Consider the following 20,542-nt stretch of genomic DNA (forward strand, 5'->3'; position numbering starts at 1 on the left):
ATAATAACTGTCGACGCCACTGCCGTCGACGGCGCCGTCGACGACTGCAATCTCACCTGAGGTGATTTCTTGTCAGGAAAACTCTTAGCTGGCTGGGTTTTTCCTGTTTTCCCAGAGGGCGTAGAGGGCTTGGATCCTGAAGGTGGAGATGTCTTCTTAGATGAAGACGAAGACTGCCCCGAGCCCTTAACAGACTGGGCTCTCCTCGACACCTTTGCCCCAGTAGAAGAAGATTCTTCCTCAGCCACCCTTTTTCTGGACGAGATAGAGGATCCAGAGGCAGTTTCTATCTCTGATAAAGGAGCATCTTTATCCTTAAGCTTCTGTAGCCACAGAAGAAGGCGTCCCTCTCTATCTCTTAAGGTCTTTTGAGAGAAGGTACGGCAAATCTTGCACTCCTTCACCTCATGATCAGGATAGAGGCAATAGATGCATTTTTTGTGAGGGTCTTCAGAAAAAAGCCTAAGCTTTCCGCAGGACTCACAAGATCTGAAGAGTGATTTCTTTGTAGTTGACATCCTAGAAGCTGTATCCACCTCTAAAATATCCTCTATTGGGGGATGTTTGTGTAGTGGCTTTAAAAGAAGATGAGGTGTCTGTGCCCATGTTCTTGGAGGCTCCTCTATAAAAGGAGCGACGAAAGGAGCCACGTGTTTGCAGAGACTAACGCTCCCATGGACTTAGTAGTCTGTGTTTTTTTCATCTTTTCAAGGGCAGTGTCTACAGCCGAGCCAAAGAGTTGTTCATGGTCGAACGGTTGCTTCAGGATGGTTGCCTGGACCTCTTTCTTAAAGCCTGAAATGCGCAGCCTGGCATGTTGTCTGAGCAGTACACTGGTATTGATGGACCTAGAGGCAGTGTGTTGTGTCAAGAGCGCATTTAATTGACACGTTTGATATTAGTTGGCCCTTTTGGATGAGATCATTTGCTTGAGTTTTATATTGGTCAGACAAATGTTGTAATAGGGTTTCCAGCTGGTCATAGTGGGCCCTATCATATCTAGCCAGCAGTGCTTGCGTGTTGGCTATGCGCCAGTGATTGGATGCCTACGCAGCTACCCTTTCGCCGGATGCGTCCAGTAATTTGGATTCTTTATCAGGGGTGGTGCATCCCCGGAGGTTTGTGAGTTGGCGCGCTTTCTAGTGTAGGAAACTACTAGAGAATCCAAAGGCAGTTGTCCCCTAATGTAAGCAGGGTCTTCATGGGCAGGTATATGTATGTATGTGTGTATGTGTGTATGTGTGTATGTATGTGTGTATGTATGTGTGTATGTATGTGTATGTATGTGTATGTGTGTATGTGTGTGTGTGTGTGTATGTGTGTGTGTATGTGTGTATGTATGTGTGTATGTATGTATGTATGTATGTATGTATGTATGTATGTATATGTATATATATATATATATATATATATATATATATATATATATATATATATATATTTTTTTTTTTTTTAAATCGATTCCAGGATTAAGAATCCTGGCACGTACGGGATCTTTGAACACTTCAGGGGCATGTTTAATGACTCCCTTAATCATTGGTAATATTTGTACTGTCTTTTGGGACTGTTCGAATGTATCTAAAAGGAAGTCCTCCTCTGCTGTGTCTGAGTGCATTTTCAAGCCGTGAAAACCGGCAGCCCTATTAAGCAATTGTCCAAAACCAATATTATCGTCTGGGGGAGATGGATTTGAGGGGTATGGTTGGGGGCTTGGGAGGTCTGGTAGATCTATTGGGACAGGGTACTTCCAATCATCTTGTGGTGGGTCGTCTGGATCTGTGAATGGATCAGGGTCTCCCCCCACCCCTAGGTCATCATCATCTTGTGGTGGTGTATGTGGTGGAGAAGTTACAGGCAGAGGTGGTGTAACAGATTTAGGGAGAGGAAGGGGGTTAGAAAGAAGTACAGGAGAAGGAGGCATAGGTGATGTAGCAGAGTCCTTCTTCACAGGCACTGGAGAGGCATGTGCTGTGTCTAACTCCCTCTTCTTGCATGGCACAGCTGTGACATGTCCTGTTCCAGGATTAATATAGATCTTTTTCTGCCTAGGATCGATAGGATCCGGATGGAAAAGTTCCTCTTACTCAATAACCGCTTTCGATTTTTTCGGTTCCGAGCGGGGCTGTTGTTGAGTTTTATAGTCTTTGGCCTTAAGAGGCGTGTTAGAATCTCTAGGCTTGTCTTTCGGTTCTGAGGATCTCTGTTTCGGAGTCGAGGCTGGATCTTTGGGCTTAGAAGTGTTCGAAGCCGGTTTATCCAAGGGCCTCAAGGTTTTCAGGGCCGGTTTGTCTTTTGAGGTAGAAGGAGTCGGAACCGATTTCGGAGCAGAGTGTTACTTTGGTTTCGGTGCCGAAGGCGCCGGTGGGACAATTATATGAGGTTTGCTCAGTCCCGAGCTACCGGAAGGCTGGTCTTTTTTCTTCGGGGCCGGGCCTGGAGGCGGGGCTTCTGAAGTGTGCTTTCGGTCGCAACTGGGGCCAACAGGCGAAGTCTTGACCAGTGGCTTTTGTTTTGGTGGTGAAGTTGGGGTAGGGGCAGTAGTACTCACTCGCTGACCAAGAGTGATGGGGTCGTCTGAGTCTTCTGCCTCTCACACGATTTCAAGGTTTCGGAATCTTCTTTTGGGACATCCGGGCCTTCATCGAAGATGTCCTCTGGTTCCCGAGCCGATCTCTGCGCCATGATGTGCCGTCGAGCCCTTCGATCTTGAATGATCTTTTTCGATCGAAAGGATGCGCAGGCTGGACAGCTTGACTCGTCGTGTTCTGGTGAGAGGCACAGGTTGCAGACCTTATGATGGTCACTGTGTGGGAAATTTGCTCCACACTGGGGGCATTTCTTGAATGGCGTCCTTTCCATGAGCCGTAGGCCTTATGGCGTGGATAGGCCCAGCGGCCCGCTTCGATGACTGGAATCAAGCCGATGAAGGGCGCGTCGAAGATATCGATGTTTGAAGTCAATTCGAAGAGTTTGTGAAAGTTGGGCGCGTTGAAAAAGTTTGAAATGGAAGTTTCGAATCGGAGCGCAAAAGTTGCATCCGAACCCAATGGCGGAAAAAAACAATCTAAGGATGGAGTCGATGCCCATGCGCACTATCGTCCAAGGGAGGGGTCACCTATCTCGTGACTACTGTGAGAAGTTGGCCTGATGTATGATGTCACTAGTTATAGTGTACACCTTATATCAGTCCAAATACCCTTATGGTGATTGGTTGTAAAGTCAACCTTATAGACCAGCTATCCTAGTGGTAGCATGGACAAGAGCAGTCTTAGGCTAAACTCTGAATGGCATGTGAAGCCAGCTGTGATACCATATATAATCCCTTGAATACCAAATGAAAGGACACCACAACAGATATATATATAAAATAAAGTGTATTTATTCTAAGCAAACCCTCAGCACTCTTTATGAGATTAGAGGTAAGTACAACACAGTCTTATTAATGCATACAGTAAGTCACACAGGTAAGTAATACAGTTAGGCCCTAGGGGCCACGCAAACCATATACTAAGTAAGTGGTATAAGAACCACTGTCACGGAAATAGAATAGGCCTAGGCCTAGGGAATCGCTGGGGCTACACTACACTAGCGTTAGTTAGGAAGTGGGAGGCCCACGGGATTCGTGTGCAGAGTGGAAACACTCACGCGTAATGCGTAAAAGTCAATAGCAATAGTACAGTTTAGAAAACGGTAGATTTAGGACACTTCCGGAGTAGCTAGGAAGTTGAGACTTGAAAACTAGACCCTAGGATAGTCACTATCCTGATGAGCACCGGAGTACCCAAGTTACCTAGCCCACAGGCTGCGGGTGCATAGGGGTGAAGATGCGTCGTTTTCGTCGTCGACTCCTATGGATGCCTGAAGAAAGATGCTGACAGGCAGTCAGTGAAGAGTGTCCGGTGGATCCCAAGGCTGGGATCAAGAAGAGAAGAAACCTGCAAGCAGAAGGGACAGAGTCAAGGTCACTAGCCAGTGACCACGTGGAACCAGGAAGGAACCAGGCGATGTCGTGAAGAGTTGCAGGTGAAGGTGAAGCTTGTCGCTGCAGCCAGGAGGACCAGGAAGCGTCGAGGGCGACCAGGACCAGGAGGCGAGCTGTCCCACGAAGGCTCTTGCTGTCGGCGGCGTCGAAGTTGGACTAGGACTCACCAAGCCTTGGCAAGCGGAACCCACGAAGGACTTGCTTCTGGTGCAGACCAGGAAGGTCTGGGGTGCTTCTTCTTTGCAGAGAAGCGGGAGCCAGTCTGGAGGAGCCAAACCAGCGCAGAAGATTTCAGGGAGCGTCGTCACAAAGGCCACTAGCCAGCGGGCAAGCAACCGGACAGACGCGGCAAGCAGAAAAATGCTGAAGGGCCCCACGCAGGACTCGTGGTGTGTGGGGGGCTGATCTTCGGTGCAGATGGTGCTTGGGGTTGGGGCTTCTCAATCCCCGGTGCACAACTTCGAGGGTACCTCAGAAGCTGCGCTGTAAGTTACTAGCCACTTTTCCCAGGTAGCCGGTCCCACGTCGCTCGTCGCCTCCACGGATCTCAGCTCTGCTGCAGATGTGGATGAGGGTCGGAGAAGTCTGGAAGTCAAGGCTCTGGTCGGGCTCTGCAGTCGGTTCCTCGTAGAACGGTCGCAAAGCAAAGGGTAGTCTCTTGATGGTGCCTGTTTGCACAGGGTAGCCACTCCTTGGCTACAAGGGAGATTCTTCAGTCTTCTTCTTTCGTCGAATGTCGAAGGTCCAGAGTTTCTGTTCAGTTTTGCAGGTTCAGGATAATCTAAAGTCTTGAGGCCCAACTCCCACTCTTATACTAATCTGGGGGGCTGGGATACCTGCTAGGTCACGCCTTATGGGTGGGACCTGGGAGGGGGTGGTTACACCCACTTCCCTTTGTCCAGTTTCGCGCCAGAGCTGGGGCTGGAGTGCCCCAGCGCCGGTTTGAACTGGACTATGCAAGGAACACCTTGTGTGCCCCAGGCATGTCTCATTCCTTTCAGCCCACCCTGCCCCAATACACTAAAGGCTGTCTGGGGAGGTGCTAGCACCTCCCCAAGCAGGAAACCTATTGTCCAGGCCTCCCTGGCTGGGATCACTCCCAGCTGCAGGAGGTCAGACTTGTGTCGTGGCAGCAGCATCCATTTTGTGATGCTGAGGCTTTGGTCAGAGGCTAACAGTTGAAGTATGATTTTAACATGTCTTTCCCTCTAGAAGGGGGGAATAATATTCTCATGTCCAGAAATGGCATGGGGGTGTTATTCCCTAGTGTTAGACACCTTACACGACATGTTTTGATAAAGCCAAACCATAGTTACCATAACCGTTTAAGATTATAAGGCACTTTAAGAGTATATGGTAGGCTATATCATAGAACAGCTATAAGGACAAGGTTCCGAAAGCTGCAGACAGGCTCAGCTCATGCTAGAGCACCATCTCACATGTTACCAAGCACTCTGCCTCCAGGATTGTCAAGGCCTGCCATAGGAGTGACTGATAGGTACACATGTGTCTATATGTAAGTTAGGTATAGGAATACTACACCTAAGCAAGGGGTGATTACACGACCTTGCCCCAACTGAGTGATCAGCCAGTTGTGTCAAAATGGAAGGCCAGGCCAGGGGTGGCACAATACATGCTGCAGCCCCTGGTAGGCCTAGGGTACACCTATGCCCTGGGTACCTAGGGTACACTGTACAGGGGCCAATAAGGTGATCCTATCCAAATGGGTTATGCACCTAAAGTACATAGTATTAATTTAGAGACAGAACAGCAGGGCTGTGGGTCTGATTAGCAGGCCCACAGCCACATCTAAGTCGAAAACCAGTAAAGCAAAAGCAAAAAGTGGGGGTGAACATAGAAAGCAGACCCTACTCTCCTACAACTACAAATACTTCTTCCCAAGACAACAACAAGGTGCAAGCATCCGAGCCCAACACCAGATGGCGATCTAATGCAAGTGTGTGATCTGCATCTCATATGCCTCGAACAGACAGTTACTGAAGGTAAGAAACTTCCTCTTCTGATACTTCTACCTGCAGGTTTGTTATCTGTTGAATAGTTTTCCAAGCAAGACCTCCTTAAAAGGTAGAGGCTCCGAGGTGTGCACTCGCAGCGAAAAGTCCTGCAGGAGAGAGCTGGCAAAATGTCCCTCTCTGCGGACCGGACTGTAGAGGCAGTAGAGCTGGTGACGGCCTGGCAGATGTCTAGGACAGGAAAACCTCTTGCAAATGCTGGGGAGGCAGCCTTGGCTCGTGGGGCTCCTTCTCGACCAGAGCATAAGCAAGTCCTTATGCGTAGGATGATCCCCACGGACAGTATTAGTTTCTGTATCACCTAACCCTTTTAGCACTGGTGAACCCCACAAAAAGCTGGTCATCAACTCTGTAGTCTCTTGTGAGCTCGATGTAGAATCTAAGAGCTCTCTCTGTCTACCGGGGAAGCCTCACCCCCTCTTTAGAGGGTATGCGGCGGAGGGAAAAAGGTGGGAAGGATGAATGAATGTATCCATGTGGAAGGATAATACAAGCATCAGAAGAAAGGAAGCTTGAGTCCTCAGCACCAACTTGTCAGGAAAGTAAGGAATTTGCTGATGTTGCACTGAGTGCCTGCAGCTCACTGACAGCGCACAATAGGAATTTCGATAATGAAAACCGTCTCGCCAGTGAGGAGCTGTGCATAGGTTCAAATGACAAGCACATCAGGAACGTAAGGACCAAGTATAGGTCCCAAGGAGGCATAATGAAAGGCAACAATGGCAACATGTGCTTCAGTCCTTTAAGGAATGTCATCAAAGGTGACTTCAAGCTTATTCACCAGGTGAACGTAAAAAGGCAGAGCCAACTTATAACCTTTATTTATGCCAACCACAAAGCACTGTGGGGCCAAAAATAAAATACAAAATGTCCGATAACTTGGCCCGTTGTGGATGAAACTGATGATCCCCACACCAGGTCACAAATTTGGCCCAATGAAAGTTTTAGCTGAAGGACGTCTAGCACTTCAGCAGATAAGTGTAAACTGCTGTTGGGGCCCACTCAATCTCCACGCATGGAAGTGTGGGTTGAGGAGATCGGATACAGGACCCGGCCCTGCTGCTTAGACCAGAGATCCTTCAGAAGAGGCAGATGGATCGGAGAGCAAACATTCAGGCTCAAAAGATCAGGATACCCACTTGCCTGGCTTGATCCGGAGCTATCAAGAAGACTTGAGCCCAGTCTAATGTGATCTTCAGTAGAATTGGAGGCAGGAGAGGTAGCAGTGGAAAGTTGTACAGGAGCTCTGCACCTCACTGCAGATGAAATGCAGCCCCTTGGCTGGAACTCTAGCGTGCAGTAAACGTGACACGAAGCATTCTTGCCGGTGGCGAACAGATCCAGCCAAAGAACGTCCAACTGGTCAAACATTTCGTTTCCACCCTGGTGTGAAAATCCCATTTGTGGTCTTCAATATGACACCTGCTGAGCTCATCTGCCTTGGCGCTGAGCAGTCCTGCCAGATGACAGCCCACCGGGGAGATCTCCTGATAGTTAAGCTATTTCCAAAGGTGTAGTGCCTCCTGGCACAAGGTCCAAATCCCATGCAGCCCTTCTTGGCAGTCATGTTGTCTATCAGGACATGCACCAGCCCTCACACTGATGGACGGGAGAAATGCATTCAGCACCAAAAGGATGACACAAAGCTCCAAAGGTCCTGATGTGAATCTCTGCTCCCACTGGGGGCCAGAGACTCCTGGTCTTCACGTCTCTTAGGTGACCACTGCAACCCAGAGACTATGCATCTGTCATTACTATGAGCCTGGTAAGGATAGGGAGAATGTCCTGCCGCAAGATATGTTAATGTCGACTTGGCACCACTACAGGACCTGGGCTGTCTCCTTAGAGATGCAGATGCTGTCCGACAGGCAGCACTAGTGCTGTGTTACCCGTTCCGCCTCTTGTCTCCTGACCCTCTCCCAGTGAACTACACTACAAGTCCCATAACACCCTGAGGCTGGAGGGAGGGGTTGTGTGCCTTCCCATGCTGCTTAGCGCGTCCAGTTCAAAATGGATCGGTTGACGGATGATCAGCGCTTGGCTTTCTAAGCCCCCGTTCACCACGCAGTGAACTCCTGTCTCGGAGACACCTACGAGTTGTTTCGCCTTGACTAACGCTTGGTATCTACCTACGCTGCTTCTGTGAATTCTCGTCCGCAGACCGACGTTGAATCTTCTTTGCTTCTTTGGATTCCTCATAGCCTGTTTTGTTTCCCCGTGTGGAGCTGCACGCCTTCTCAATTGTTTTCCTCCGCCTGCCAGTGACGATATCCTAACCCGCTTCTGTGGAGAGAACCTGTTGTCGTTCCATGAAGCTCACCCCTTTTTTTCCTTTTGGTGGCACGCCGGTGCAGAGAAACTTTGTTGCACTAAATTAACGAAGAAAGGACCCGACACAAGACTCACCGTAAGAAATATCCTTTTTTTATTTTGCTTCGTGTGTAGCCTGCAAGCTTTCCACCCAAGTACGGGCGCAGCTGTATCTTGTGTGCTGGAGAACTATCTTTCTGGATTCTTTAATCTTGAGAGGAATACTCCTTGGGTGACAACTTAACTCAGGGGCTTAGAAGTATTTCGCCATTTTGTTTGCAACGTTATTTGGATTTGCCTTATTACGAGACGCTCAACTTATACTTTGCCTGCTGAAAACTCTGAGTCAACTCCGTGATTACTCGGACTCTCTTACCCTCCTACATTTACGGAACCTCCCACCTTTCTTTCACTGCACCAAGATTGAGGTACTCCGTGTGGATACTTCCCTTATCTAGAAGACATCCTTACAGACTGGGCGAGTTAACCGCTGTGTAAGTTTGGGAGAGCACACAATTGGGGTTGTTGTTATAGGTCAGTGTTTCAGTGTTGTTACACATCTTTTGCTACAGGGAGATTAACGTGTTTCTTTCTCTCTCTTGTTTATTATTTTCTGTTTACTACCGTCTCGCCTTCTCATTATCCCTACCTCTCCAGTTGATGCCGTAACCTGCGTGGTCCTGTTGACGTCTTTCTTCTTTTGGGTATCCCTCTTGGTCTTTAACTTCTTAGTGCCGACCTGAGGACATACCTGGATAGAAGAAGTGAGACACTATCCTCGCTCCTGTGGACTCTGTTTTTTTCTGTGGTTCGGAGTTCCAGCCCCGACATGCTGCACCCATTGGAAATTGCATTTTCCACTGCAAAGCTCGCATGTACCAGCAGGTATGATGGATCAGGAGGATTCATGTGTCTAGGAGTCTGAAATGCCTCAGAACCATCCTCACCGATAAACAGAATTGAGCAGAAAAGATCTGGATCATACGCTGAATGGCGTTGACCTGGTGTGGGGGTGGAAAGACCCTGAACGCCAATATGTCCAGGACGGTCCAGATGAATGGCACCCTCTGCGCAGATGGGACTTGGGTTCACCCATGGAAAGATCCAGGGATGAAAGTAGGGTGACAGTTGTCTGCGACGGATTGTAACGAGCCAGCATTCCAGCACGCCATCCAGGTAAAGGTAAAATGGCAACGCCTTTTCCTGATTTTGTAGACACAAATCTTCTTATTGAGCATAAACAGAGTCCAACGTGCTGCTCCTGGTCTTACACTGAAAGGATACTTTACAATGTATAGAATCTATACCCTTCACACATGCTTCAGGAAGATCACCAACATCACACACTCAACGAATCTGCCCTTTCATCACAGACATTTCTTTCAGACGAAGCAGCTACTCCTTCATACAGCAGCTTCCACCCACCATTCATGCATCAGCAGATGAATTCACCAGCCACAAGTCCCGAGCTCAGTATTGAGAAATGTGCCTTTCTACAGGGTTAGCCCAGATTTATTTTGCCTTTTCACTGAACCCTGTTTTTTCCTGGCTATTGGACTGCGCTCTTTAGGCCTGCTCACCTGTAGTAAAGTGCTTGTGCTCCTCCGTTCAACATGATGAAATTGGTATACACCGGACTGGTTAATTTAATTTGCCGAGAAGTCCTGAGTATATGGTCCAAACGTACCCAGGGCTGGTATATTAAATACTAGTGGACTGCAGCGCTCAATGTGCTATCCACTGCTGTGGCACTGCAAAACATGTCTCCAGGCCAACTATTAGCTTGGCTGTGCCGGTTTTAAATGCAAATTTGACTTGTAAAAATAATTCCTTTTTGATAGCTGTTAACCTTATAAGTTACCTCCTAAATAGGCCTTATTGCCCATAGAGGATGCAAAGTATTTTAAAGGAGGACGTGTAAAAGTTTAATAAACATGTCCTTACAGTGAAAATGCCCCCTAAGCTATTTACACTGTTCCATAGGAAAGCACTGGTATACAATATTACGTTTAATACATGTTATCTGCACATAAGAAACAGCTAAAAGTGTCATTTCTGGACTTTTTGAAATATTTATTACGAGCACAGTTCACTGGTGAAGTTGGATTTGTAATAAGTAGTATGGAAAGATGACTTTTAGAAAGTCACCGCTGCCTTGCCTGAAGTCCCGGGAAGATATACTGCCATTTTTCTCTCTCCCTTCTGCCAGCCAGTAATTAGCATTTCAAGAGGAGAGGGGGTGAATGAGGTGTGAAGCTGCTCACAGGACAGGGACAAAGGGACTTGAGAGGTGTTGTAGTGCCCTTGATAGGATGGCCTGTAGGTTGGGCCCAAGTACTTAATTATCTTCAAAAAGGTCTACCCTGCACCCTTCTGTGGTCCTCCTCCCCCCCAGCCAGACCGTCCTATGCCACTGTGGGCCTCTTGTCGACATCACAGTGTCAGATCCTGCTGCAGTGTTGAGACCTGCTTGACCGGTCTGCTGGGATGTTTCATAGAACATTTGGGGCACACTTCAAAGGGGGGAAATAGAATGCCAAAACAATCTGGGTGTAACCGCTGCCTGGTTGCTGAAAGTTCAACTTTGTCCTACCAAAACTCAGTCCCTGAGTATTTGAGGTACTGCCTAAAACTGGGTTTTGCTTTTAGATGTGGGAGAACACTAGGATTACCACAGTGCACTCCCCACACACACACATCACAAGTTTAGATTGGCCATTTTCAAGATGGCGGAAGTCTTTGGTCAAAATGGATACTGTCAGAGCAGACTGCATCAACAAAGTATCCTGCGCCGACAACACACAGCTCATCCTCTCCTTTACAAAGCAAACTTCGCCAACTGCATAAAGAAACGTCGGTGCTTGGTTGAAAAACAACTGCCTCCAGCTCAACACAGACAAAACCAAAGTCCTATCTTCGGCAGCAACCACTTCCCCAGGATGCCTTTTGGTGGCCCTCTGAACTTGGCCCCTCACCCACCCCTGCGGATCATGTCAAGAACTTCAGGATCATCCTGGACACTAACCTCTCCATGAGCAGACAGATCAATGCCGTCTCCTCATCATGCTTACGCATCCTGCGAATGGTACGCCAGATTTTCAAGTGGATCCCACTAAACACCAGACAAACATTTACACAGGCTCTTATCATAAGTAGACTTGATTACGGAAATGCCCTCTTTATCGGATCCCCAGCCCATGTCCTATGCAGACTCCAAACTACCCACAATGCCGTCACCAGACTCACCCTGAACATTCCACAAAATAACCACAACTCTCCACACCTCAACAATCTCCACTGGCTCCCAGTTCAGGAAAGATGCAAGTTCAAGCTATTCACCTTCGCCTACAAAGCTTTACACAACACCGGTCCAGCTTACCTCAACCACCGCCTCAACTTCTAACAACCCACCAGACACCTTCGATCTGCGTCCAAGGCAACAGCACACCTCCCTCGCATCAAGAAGACCAGAAGCGGAGGACGCTCCTTCTCATACCTCACAGCCAAGAGCTGGAACAACCTCTCGAAACACTTCGGAACCTCCCCCTCCCTCATGGACTCCAGAAGGAACCTTAAAACATGGCTGTTACAGACTAATCAGGCATATTGTTCTCCTCCCCCTCAGTCCTGCCCTACTCAGCACCTGGATACCCTCACGAATAATTATCCGCACTCTACAAATTCACATCACATGACAACATAACACTTTAGAACACTCCTAGACCTGTAGAGGATCAGAGGCCTGAACCTGCTGAATGAAACCTGAGAATAGCCTAGAACCTTCCCTCCTCTGGTCCCCAGGACAAAGAAATGGACTCCAAAGGTCATTATGGGTGACGACCTGCTAAAGCTACGGAGACACAACAATCTATAAGAGGCCTTTTCCTCGACCTGGACCCTGGTGTTGCCTGTGCCTGCCATCATGTGGGTCTCTAAATGCCTCCCCTGAGGTCGTGGGGGATGCAGCAGTGTACTGGTGGTGAATTCAGACTTAAAGGGATAAAGTCAGAAGGCATAATCCTTTGCCTAGGAGAAACCTGGTTGGTCTCCGTTATCGGCGCTCCATCGCGGTCAGTGTCAGATTGTGTATAGGTCCTGTTCTACCACAACCAGTCACTATCACTGGCACTTTGTACTTCTTGGGGTAATTTTTACTTAAACATTTCAAAATACATATCTATAAATCCCCTGATTGGAGTTGTGTAATTCTGGTGTACTTTTGTTTATTAAATCATACCCTATTATTCTAATTATTTTTGGGTTTTTGCATTTCAACTTTATTCCTGTTTCAGCACTGCATACATACTTTACACATTGCTTTAAGGTAAGCTTATTGGCTTTGCTTCATCAACCAGAGGTAGATCTCGGGTTAATCTGTTGACATTCAGAGTTCACCGTGACAAGGATTGTGGTTATTACCAGATGTGGATACCTACCCCTCCCCCTTCAACTAATAACCCAATTTCTAACACTGTCTACCAACCTATGCTGCCAGAGGAACACGCTTCCGCCTCCCACTGTCCCATTACAACCATCTCACAGGGCAACGAGGCATCCCTGCCAGCAGCTCAAACTTGTACCACTCCCTCCAGACAACAGCTCATACAACTACCGCTTCTGCCAATGGTCCAGGTTTATACCAGCCACTACCAGCTGCAGCTGAAGTAGACCAAATGCTCAGGCTGGCAGCTGAACATACTCACATGGGCTCTTTGTGGCCACTGTGCTCAATCATCTCTGAGGGCACAAGGAGGCACAGCAAGACACAGGGAAAACAGTGACGTCCTAGAGAACTCTTGGGCCAATCACAAACTATACGGGGATGTTTTATTTCCCTTAAAAGGAGCGGATCCTCCACGGGAACCAGCAGACACTAGTATTCCCCCTTACAGGGCACCCTGCTCCAACAAAGCCTGTTCATGATCATCAAATAAACACAATCACAATAATATACAGACATATGAACCTAAAGCCAAGGTTGCCTTTCAGGAATAAAACGTTCCAGGCCTCACCCGTCGAGCTTTACTCTGGTATTTGACAGCCTTTTTAGTTTCCTCTTTGGCACGTTCCACATAGACCTCTGCGCTCGACACGTTCTTCTCAATGTTATTGATCATTTCACCCTAGAAGAAAGAGAACAAATCAGCGGCTTTGGTAGCATCCTCGACGCATTTCCAGAGAGGAGAGATGGACATAGAGATACGAGGACGAATTAAATTGATGAGAATCCATTTAATTCCTGGAATTGCATTCACATGGACTGAAGCAAGAGACAGGGAAATATGGGGGCCTAACGGGAAGATGAGGGAGAGGCAAGCATCAAGGCTGTAATTAGACATGTAATGGGAACACATTTTAAGAACAGGCTTTCCGTTCCTGGAAGACGGAAGAGTTCCGATAGGTGTTTCGCTGGGCCTTTCCGAGAATTGGCATATTTTGTGCCCAAGAAACCTTTGTAATTGTGTTATAAAGGGACACAGCATCTAAGCTTCTCCCCCAATTGTTGGAGTGTGATTCAGCAAATTGTATAAACTGGTAAGCAGCTGCTAAGTTGGAACAGAATGTTGCTCTTTGAAGTATAAATGTATGCTCAGCAACATCCAACCTTGAGAATGTACTCCTACTTTTGAGGAGCTTTCATGTTTGTTACAGAAGCCACCCCACATCTTCGAAAGGCCACCAATGTCACTAGGGCAGCACTCTTTGCAAATTGATGTGCAATGATTTCTTGGCATATGACGAGCCCGCCCCATGTTTAAGTCATTTATGTTTAGGGCTGCGGAGCTGCTGCTGTTTTATGTCACTGAACTCACACTACAACAAGGGAAATGGAAAATATATTGTTTTTAGTATTGACTCTTCAGAATGCCAGAGCATGTCTATGTATGATGGGCCTTGGCCGATGGAACAGTAGTTCTAAATGACAAACGGATACAGAGAAAGAGAGAAAGATTACCTGGGCTTCTGTACTTCAGACAGAGCAGAGGCAGCAATAAATAGCAAAACATTTCAGAAGAAACAACTTATGGAAAACATTTTTATCACCATCACTCAAGCTGGACCATAACTTTCTCACAGAAATGTAATTTAAACTAAGACTGCAAAGGTGTATTCACTGACTTTTTTTTGTTTAAACTTCAACCAATCACTTCTCTCAAGGGCAAGCATGTGAAATACGACAAAAGGCTGTCATTCAACACGTTTTCGCACAAAAGAAAATGGGTCATCTTTGATCCTTATTCCATGGTTGGTTCTTTCAAACAAACAGCAAAAGTCTACTGAGCACTCAAAATAAATGTTCATCAAATGAAAGGTGTCACAATCTACCTCCTATACTGTGTGCTGGGTGTTTAAGAACTACGATACGCGAAGATAAAGCGACAATTATTTTTATCAGAGGCTTTTTCAGGGTTTTCGCTGATATTTTCAAGAATTTTAATTGCATGTTACTGTAGTCATTGCTAAAGCCGCCATTCTATTGTACAATACATCTTGTGGCAGCAGCCACGCTGCTGGGCTTTTCGGCACGGTCATTTGCGAATATTCAGCCAGTGGCATAACTCAATATCCACAAACCATCTTACATGGGAGAAGAAACCATCTCACATGGGTGATCAATTTCAGAACACACTGTGTCCTCTTCTGCATTCAGCATCAAAGTATTCACTCACAATCAGAGACTCAGTAAACGTAAAAAATTAAAAACTTGTGCATGCCCCGAGCAGCTATGAAATCTATAAATCGTCAGAGAACATTTATTTCTACACACTTTTGGGAGAAGCAAAGTGCCACTTTGAAAAGATCTGTGTTCTCGGATATTTATATTTATTGTCAGTATATATTCTGTTAATGCAGATGTCGATCGTAGACTTCAGATCATTTACTGCGCATTTAAAGGGGGGTCAGGAGCAGTTTGAAGATAGTAGGGAGTCTGAATGTTCAAAAGCACTCAACTGCTTCTGAGGTTGGCACAAGCACCCATGCATACCAAGATGGGGGCCTGCGTAAGGACAAGTGAATTCAGGAGAAGAGAGGATAAGTGTTGGAAAAAAGGAGCTGCTTGGAGCATCCTCTTGCAGTAGCTGCCAACGGTGTTGGACCCATGCTGGGGTTCAAAACAGTGAGTAGCTACTATTAAATGACATCCTTAATGTTGGACCCGGCCTCGTGGCGTGGTCTTAACCCTCTTGGATTGTGTTCGTCCCCCGCACCGGCCTACACGGGCCGCCCTTTCAGGCCGCCAGGGACCCCTCCTCCCTTCGAGGTCCCCCTTGGATTGTACCAGTTTGCCTACACCCGCCTCAGCGGCCCCCTTTTCCAGGCCGCACAGGAACCCCTCATCTCTTCGGGGTTCCCCCCATGCTTGCTCCACGCACCAGCCCACGCGACCCGGCTCCCCCCGGCCTCGGCCCCAGCGAAGCCCCGACATCGAGGCACCAAGATCTGGCCAGGGGGCACCGCATGGCCACTTCACCTCTCCCGGAGGAGAGTTTCGATGGGACCCCCACCGTCCCTCCACACCTAGGTGCGATCGTCCTCCGGCCTCTCCGGGCCTGGCGCCTCTCCCGCTGGGCGTCTGGCCTCTCCCAGCCCGGCCTTCCGCCCCCCCCAGGCGCAAGGGTCCGGACATCAAAGGGCTCCAGACCTATATCTGGGGCAACCCCGCAATGGAACAGCAGTTGTATCCCGGAGTCAAGAGCCCTGCTGATGGAATCGCGGCTGACCCTACGGAGAAGAACTCTTGCTTGACCCTATACCACGAGCCCAGCTGACTGCGTCGCGGCTCCACCTTATTGAGACAAGGAACCTCACGGAACATCGGGGCCCTGCTGACGCTGTCGCGGCCCAACCTCGCTGAAGCCTCCCCCAGAGCCCTGCTGACGTCGTCGCGGCTTGAGCTGAACTGAACCACCTTAAGAGCCCTGCTGACCTAGTCGCGGCTCAAGCTCCACGAACTGATCACCAGAGCCCTGCTGACGCCGTCGCGGCTCGACCACTCCGGGACACGGAGTCCCTCCAGCTTGAGGAACAAGAACTGGGCCTAAGGTACCCTCGTACCCAGCTGCTACCAAAGACTGTCCCGCTACCCCGTCCCTACCAAAGACTTTGAGACTCTTGCGGATCCCTCGATCCCCCCTTGTATATATCGATAACCGTAACTTCTTAAATGCTGTTAAAGAATTGCTCATCGTGATAAACATCCTCGAGTCCTGTGTGGTGGTGTTACTGTGCTGGTACGGTATAGGAGAAGGACCTCTCCTAGGAGGCTTCTCAGCAGCACTTGGCTACTTCGTACAGTGTGGGGGCCCCCCTGGGTGGTCTCTCCGACTCCCCCGGGGTTCGCCTTCCAACATTTGGTGGCCAGCGACGGGATCCGAGCCAAACGCAGAGCGTACAAGCAAGTAATCCACTCGCTATCCATCCAGACGAACAGAGACCATGGAGTTCCAACCAGAACGATTGGAAGAGTACACGCACAAAGAGTTAAAACAGTTCTGCAAGGACAAGGGCATTGCGACCACCGGCCTAGGTATCAAGGAAGAGATGCAGGAAGCCCTGAGAACCTGGATAGAGTCCGAGGCGGGTCCCTCCCAGAGTGAAGGTCCCCTGCCCCTGAATGCAGCCACGCCACCAGCACCGACCCCCGCGAACGGAGGGAGAAACAGCCTGGAAACCGGCATCTCCGCGGAAGAAATACGAGAGCAGGAGAAGGTCCGGACTCATGAGCTAGAGCTCGCACGACTTCGGCTGGACGGCAAACTCTTGCTGGCCGAAAAGAAATTGGCCATGGAACAGCTACGGCTACAAGAGGAGATAGAGGAGAAGAAGCGGCATCGAGAGCTGGAGGAGAAAAGGCTGACCCTCGAACACGAGCGGGGCCTCAAAGAACTCTAGCTCAAGGCCCAGAAGGGGGAGACCGGCACCCCCAGCAATAGAGACGCTCTGCCGCCCACCGAAGCCAAGGTCCATATTCCCAAAGATGTCAAGGAGTACTATAAAAACGACCAGCGAAACCCCACCGGACCCCCCCGCCAGCGCGGCGGGGGAGGAGGGTCGAACAGGAATCTGGACATCCCAGCCGGGCCGCCCCGGAGTCCGCCTCGGGGGCCGCCTCAGCAACACACCTCCCCGAGCCTAGCCCGAAGAGGGACGGCGCCAGCCAAAACCGGACCCCGGCCCACGATAACCTGCTACGGCTGCCAACAAACAGGACACTATGCCAGCGACCCTGCCTGCCCCATGAACCGACGAAGTGGGACCAGCGGGCCCCCGCCCCAACAACTAGTGGCTGCCGCCCTGGGAAAAGGGGAGGAAGAGGAAGAACCCCTCAACGGGGGGTCCACTGAGTGGGAGCCGGCGGCCATGTCCCTGGTCTGCCTGGGCAGCCGAGAAATGGTGCCCCGAACACCCATCCCGAGCAACACCCAGAAGTACCAACAGTGGGTCACTATCAATGGACGACGGGCCGAAGCCCTCCGTGACATCGGAGCCAGTGTCACCGCTGTCCGCTGCCACCTGGTGGCCCCCGAACAGATCCTGCCGAATGTGCTATGCCCCGTCCGGACGGCCGACAACAGCGAGAGCATGTGCCAGATGGCACAGATTCCCTTCGAATGGGGAGGGGTGACGGGCATACTGAAGGTGACTGTCCGCGACGACGCTCCGGTGGACTGCCTCCTGGGGAACGACCTCGAGAGTTCCCCCTGGGCTCAAGTGGAGCGGCGAGAGCATCTCCGAATGCTAGGACTACCCGAATGGGCCTGCGCCACCGCCCGGTCCATGGCCGCCCAGGCCCCCCGTTCGTCCATGGTCGCCGACACCGTCGAGCCCGAGGGGCCCGTGCCACCACCTGCCTCCAGCGAGGGAGAAGCGGACACCGATGCCAGATCCACGGTGCCCCCCCTGGACGAGATCGCCTCTCTCGGCACACTCCCGGAACTTGCCCAATGGCGCCACGACGGGGGCCCCACCAGAGAACAGTTCTTGCAGGAACAGAAGACCTGCCCCTCCCTTGAAGGAGTCCGGCAACAAGCGGCCTCGCAGGCCAACGGTGACCAGACCGGAACCCACTGGGTCTATTGGGCTGAAGGACTACTGTACAGCGAGCAGAAGATTGCAGAACTAGGGGCCAGTCCAGTGCTGGTGGTCCCCCTCCGATTCCAAGAGTTCCTCCTTAACATGGAACATGATGTGCCCCTTGCTGGGCACCTGGGGCAGGACAAAACCTACAGCCGCCTGGTGACCCACTTCTACTGGCCCCGGATGCGGAGGGACGTGGACAACCACTGCCGGTCCTGCCAGACCTGCCAAGCCAGCGGCAAGACGGGGGGACGGGTCAAAGCCCCTCTCCAGCCCTTCCCAGCAGTCAACACCCCGTTCGAACGGGCCGGAATAGACATCGTAGGGCCCCTGGACCCCCAGACCGCCCTGGGTCACCGCTTCATCCTGGTCCTCGTAGACCACGCAACCAGGTACCCTGAGGCCATCCCGCTTCGAACTGTGACAGCCCCCGTAGTGGGCCGGGCCTTAATGGGGATCTTCTTGAGAGTGGGGTTCCCCCGAGAAGTGGTGAGCGACCGAGGTACGAACTTCATCTCTAAATACATGCGGTCCCTGTGGCAGCAGTGCGGGGTCACGTACAAGTTCACCACCCCATACCACCCTCAGGGGAACGGACTGGTCGAGCGGTTCAACAGAACCTTAAAAGGCATGATCAAGGGCCTGGAAGAGCCCCTACGGCGGAGATGGGATGTCCTGCTGCCGTGCCTCCTGTTTGCCTATCGGGAGGTCCCGCAGAAGTCCCTGGGGTTCAGCCCTTTCGAATTGTTGTACGGGCATCCAGTCCGAGGACCCCTTATCCTGGTCAAGGCTGGGAGACGAAGCCCCGAGATGCCCCTCCCGACGTCTACAGATACCTCCTGACCCTCCGCAACCAGACACGAAGGTTCCGAGCCCTGGCCGAAGCCAACCTCGAGGCCAGCCCAGAGGACATGAAAAGATGGTACGATCAAAACGCCTCTACCATCGAGTTTGAGCCGGGCCAGCAAGTCTGGGTCAGGTCACCGGTTGACCCCTGCGCCCTCCAGGACAAATGGACCGAGCCCTTCAAGGTGGTGGAAAAGAAGAGCCCTGTCACCTACCTGATCGACATGGAGTCTCCCCGGAACCCCCTCCGGGTTCTGCACACTAACCGGCTCAAACCCCACTTTGCCCGGACCGAACTAAGCCTACTGCTAGCGACCGACGACGGGGGCGAAGGCGACTCCGAGCCCCTACCCGACCTCCTGCGGACCAGCGACCACGACCGGACCATCGAAGGCGTCCAACTCGCCCCCTCCCTGACCCCGGAACAGCACCACGACTGTCAGCAACTGTTGCAGCCCTTTGCGGCCCTCTTCTCCCTCACTCCGGGGGTGACTCCATGGTGTGTCCACGACGTCGACACTGGGAATAGTCCCCCCGTGCGACACAGAGCCTACAGAGTACCCGACCGGGTGCGGGCCTGCATCCAGGCTGAGGTGGCGAAGATGCTGGCCCTCGGGGTCATCGAGCCCTCCGACAGCCCGTGGGCCAGTCCCGTCGTCCTGGTGCCAAAAGCCGCCGCACCAGGCACCCCCCCGGGGCTACGATTTTGTGTGGACTACCGGGCCCTGAACACCGTTACCAAGACCGATGCCCATCCTCTTCCCCGGGCCGACGAGCTCATAAACCGCTTAGGGGCCGCCCGCTACCTGAGCACTTTTGACCTCACCGCCGGGTACTGGCAGATCCAGCTCACCCCCGGTGCCCAAGAAAGATCCACTTTCTCCACCCCTGACGGGCACTACCACTTTCGGGTGATGCCCTTCGGCATGAAGAACGCCCCGGCCACCTTCCTGAGACTAGTGAACAAGGTCCTGGCCGGGCTAGAGGCCTTCAGCGCGGCTTATTTAGATGACATTGCCGTATAGAGCAGCCACTGAGCTGAGCACCTGGGGCACCTCAAAGCAGTCCTGACCGCCCTCCAAAGGGCCGGGCTCACGATCAAGGCCAGCAAATGCCAGATAGGCCAAGGATCGGTGACCTATCTGGCCCATCAAGTAGGGAGCGGTCAGGTGGCTCCCCTCCAACTGAAAGTTGATGCCATCCAGGCGTGGGAACCCCCCACCACCCAGACAGCTGTCCGGGCCTTCCTGGGCCTCACCGGGTACTACCTGCGACTCATCGGAGACTATGG

The 20,542-nt window shown here is 50.8% G+C and overlaps 1 protein-coding gene across 2 annotated transcripts in view; it reads right to left on the reverse strand.

Annotated features, from left to right (window-relative positions):
- STX2 (syntaxin 2) overlaps positions 1–20,542 on the reverse strand; it is a 285,012-nt gene that overhangs the window by 91,618 nt on the left and 172,852 nt on the right. For both annotated transcript variants that reach the window (XM_085633339.1, XM_085633338.1), the window contains exon 9: positions 13,338–13,448. In XM_085633339.1, the coding sequence (XP_085489465.1) occupies positions 13,338–13,448 (111 nt within the window). The remainder of the gene's footprint in view (positions 1–13,337; positions 13,449–20,542) is intronic.

The sequence above is a fragment of the Triturus cristatus genome, chromosome 11, assembly GCF_964204655.1.
Source record: "Triturus cristatus chromosome 11, aTriCri1.1, whole genome shotgun sequence".
Taxonomy (NCBI): Eukaryota; Metazoa; Chordata; class Amphibia; order Caudata; family Salamandridae; genus Triturus; species Triturus cristatus.